Source organism: Terrapene carolina, unplaced genomic scaffold (genome assembly GCF_002925995.2).
Source record: "Terrapene carolina triunguis isolate 2854851 unplaced genomic scaffold, T_m_triunguis-2.0 Scaffold227, whole genome shotgun sequence".
Lineage (NCBI taxonomy): Eukaryota > Metazoa > Chordata > Testudines > Emydidae > Terrapene > Terrapene triunguis.
The window spans coordinates 127,716-130,743 of NW_020664578.1; the positions used below are offsets into that span (position 1 = coordinate 127,716).

A 3,028-nucleotide genomic window follows, 5' to 3' on the forward strand; every position below is an offset into this window, starting at 1 on the left:
ACTCCTGGCCTTCTCAGAAACCACGACCCTTCCCTCACTGGTGGCCACCAAAGAAGTAAGGGCCCAAATGGCTCCTTGTGTAACTGAGGCAGAAAATGCAATACAAATCCAAGTAACCCTAGTGCGCACTTACTTCTGACCAGGTGACCAGGGCATGGTCTCCCTCCTCACAGCCTCTTTGCTATGACTCCAAACCTCTCCTGCAATGCTTTCCTGCTACTGTCTATAAAATACATTAGGGGACAAGCTCTCAGCTGGTGTAGCACCCAGGCTTGTCCCCTAATGTATTGGGATTGGATTTGACGGGGGGGGGGAGCAGATGCTTTCATAGATGCATAGAGAGTCCAAAGCCAGACGGGACCATTGTGATCAACTAGGCTGAATCCCTGTGTAATGCGGGTCAGAGAACGCCCCCAAAATAATCCCCCGAGCAGATCTTTTACAAAAACATCCCATCTTGATTTAAAAACTGTCAGCGATGGAGAATCCACTACAACCCTTGGTCGATTGTTCTAACGGTTAATTACTCTCACTGTTCAAAACGTACCAGTACGTCTTATTTTCAGACTGAATTTATCTCGCTTTTGAATTCCAGCCATTGGATCGTGTTAGACCTTCCTCTGTTAGACTGAAGAGCCCTTTATTAAGTATTTGTTCCCCATGTCGGTACTTGTAGAGTGTGACCAAATCACCCCTTGACCGTCTCTTTGTTAAGCTAAATAAATTGATCTCCTTGAGTCTGTCACTCTCACGGCTCTTCTCTGAACCCTCTCCAATTTATCAACATCCTCCTTGAACTGTGGACACCAGAACTGGACACAGGATCCCAGCTGTGCTTGCACCAGTGCCAAATACTGAACCCCCCCAATCTTTTTCAGAGTCACTGCTTCCCGTGATAGAATCCCCCACCCTGTAAGTATGGCCAGCAGCCTTTGTTCCTAGATATATACATTGACATTTAGCCATTTTAACATGTATGTTGTTTGCTTGCAACCAGTTTACTAAGCGTTCCAAATTGCTCGGAATCAGTGACCGCTCCTCTTTGTTATTTACCATTCCCTCGGTTTTCAAGCCCAGGGAGTTACGCCTTCTGTCTCACACTGGCTCTTGAAAGCGATGAGTTGCGATAGTCGGGTACGAGTGTGTGAGGCAGGAACTAGAAATTTTCTTTAATGAAGCAAAACTCAAGTCGGGGAGAATGTTGCTCAAGTAGAGAGCAGGAAATTGGGCAAGGAGAATTTTGAAAGCACAGTGGTGGTTTGTCAAGGTCAGGAAAGCGAAACATTGCCACCTGAGAGCACTTTATCTGGCAAGGCCCAAGCGGATATTAGCCCAGACCCTCAGTTGATGCCTGACTTGAATGATGTTCTGCTGATTTCACCCAGCTGAGAATCTGGCTCTCAGTCTGCTTTGGGAATGGGTTCTTCTATGGGATAATGATGGAGTCGTTAGGTAAAACTGACCCCTAAGCCAGGGGCACATACAAGACCCAGGCACCATTTATGTCACACAAGAGTGAATGTAGAATATCAGGGATGGAAGGGACCTCAGAAGGTCATCTAGTCCAACCCCCTGCTCAAAGCAAGACCAATCCCTAACTACATCCCTGAATGGCCCCCTCAAGGATTGAACTCACAACCCTGGGTTTAGCAGGCCAATGCTCAAACCACTGAGCTTCACTTTGCATGATTTATTTGAGCCTGGAGCTGGGGCAAGGAATGATTATTTCTAAAGTGAAATTTAAGCCCAGGCAGCATCAATTCCTTCTGCATTATCTACCGCATGGTTCTGTCCATTCGCATCTCCGGATCAGAACCAGAACCCCCCACATTCACTGTGACACTTAGCTGGGTGCTGCGCTTGGATGTGAAGCTGAGATTGCATGAACCGGTCTGTACAATATGCTGCTAACCCTCCACTGCTTGGGATCTAGTGGGCCTGGTTCTCCTCTCTCTCACACGGATTTTACGGGGACTGGAGTCAGCTCTCACTTATGCCAGGGCAAGTGACAGGAAAGCCTGGTCTAGTCAGTGCCACACTGGGGTTTGCTGCTACACATTTTTGACCCTCTGACTTTTGACACCCAATATAACTTGAGGTTCCTTCCATGTCTGCTGGGCTCCTGTTAGGACGATACTCACCCCGGGCAGAGCGTGAGCACAAAGTGTGTACACCACTTACGTTCCGCTTAAGCCCTGAGAGTGAAATCCTGGCCCCTTTGAAGTCAATCACATTGACATCAAGCTGGACGCAGTCACATTTAAAGGACGCACAGGGATGAATTTTATCCAGTAACACAATGGCTCTCATTGATAATTTCTAATGTCTTGTCTAAATGATGGCTTCTCGCTCCTCTCTGGCCCTTAGCTTTGCACTGCTGCTCTGGACTGTTTGCATGCTGCGGGTAGCTGATGAATATTCTGGATAGATTCTTTCACCCTCCCCTTTCCCTCAGTTGTATATGTAAGTGAGGCAATAAAACTGAATGCAACAGCCCAGTGTGCAGTGTAAGGGTGTCTTGCTCCTCACGTGTTCGCTGTCTTTTCAGTGCTCCGGGTCACCATGTTGCCTCCTTGCTCTGTGAGACACTGAGACATTTTCCAGGGGTTTTGCCCACCACCAGTCCCCTATCAAACCCAAAACAGGCTGACAAACACCTCCCCAGTTACAGTATAAATGGACAAAGTAGCTGAACTCCCAGAAAGAGTCTGGAAAAGGAGCCCACATTAATAACCCAGCCGATGCACATTTGAAAAAGGGTGCTCCAGTCCACTCCCCCCCCCCAACTTATTTGCAAACAACAGGAAACAGGGAGACAGCCCAGTGCATTTGCTGCAACCCTGTTCATTCATGGGCAGCCCTGATATTGTCCTTCTGCCAACCAACCCCGTGTGCAAGCAGGAGCCTTCCCCAACCCAACCTGCTCTGCAAACACAGACCGCACATTCTGCAACGTCCAAACTCGCCCATCTCCCCGTCCCCGGGTTTTATTAACAAAGACGTCGACATAAAATCCATCTCCAGCCTG

General features: G+C 48.2%; 1 protein-coding gene across 1 annotated transcript in view; it reads left to right on the forward strand.

Annotated features, from left to right (window-relative positions):
- LOC112110529 (cornulin-like) overlaps positions 1-2,592 on the forward strand; it is a 4,368-nt gene extending 1,776 nt beyond the window's left edge. The window contains exon 3 of the mRNA XM_029912476.1: positions 2,549-2,592. Coding sequence (XP_029768336.1) covers positions 2,549-2,592 — 44 coding nt within the window. The remainder of the gene's footprint in view (positions 1-2,548) is intronic.
- Positions 2,593-3,028: the final 436 nt, after the last annotated feature.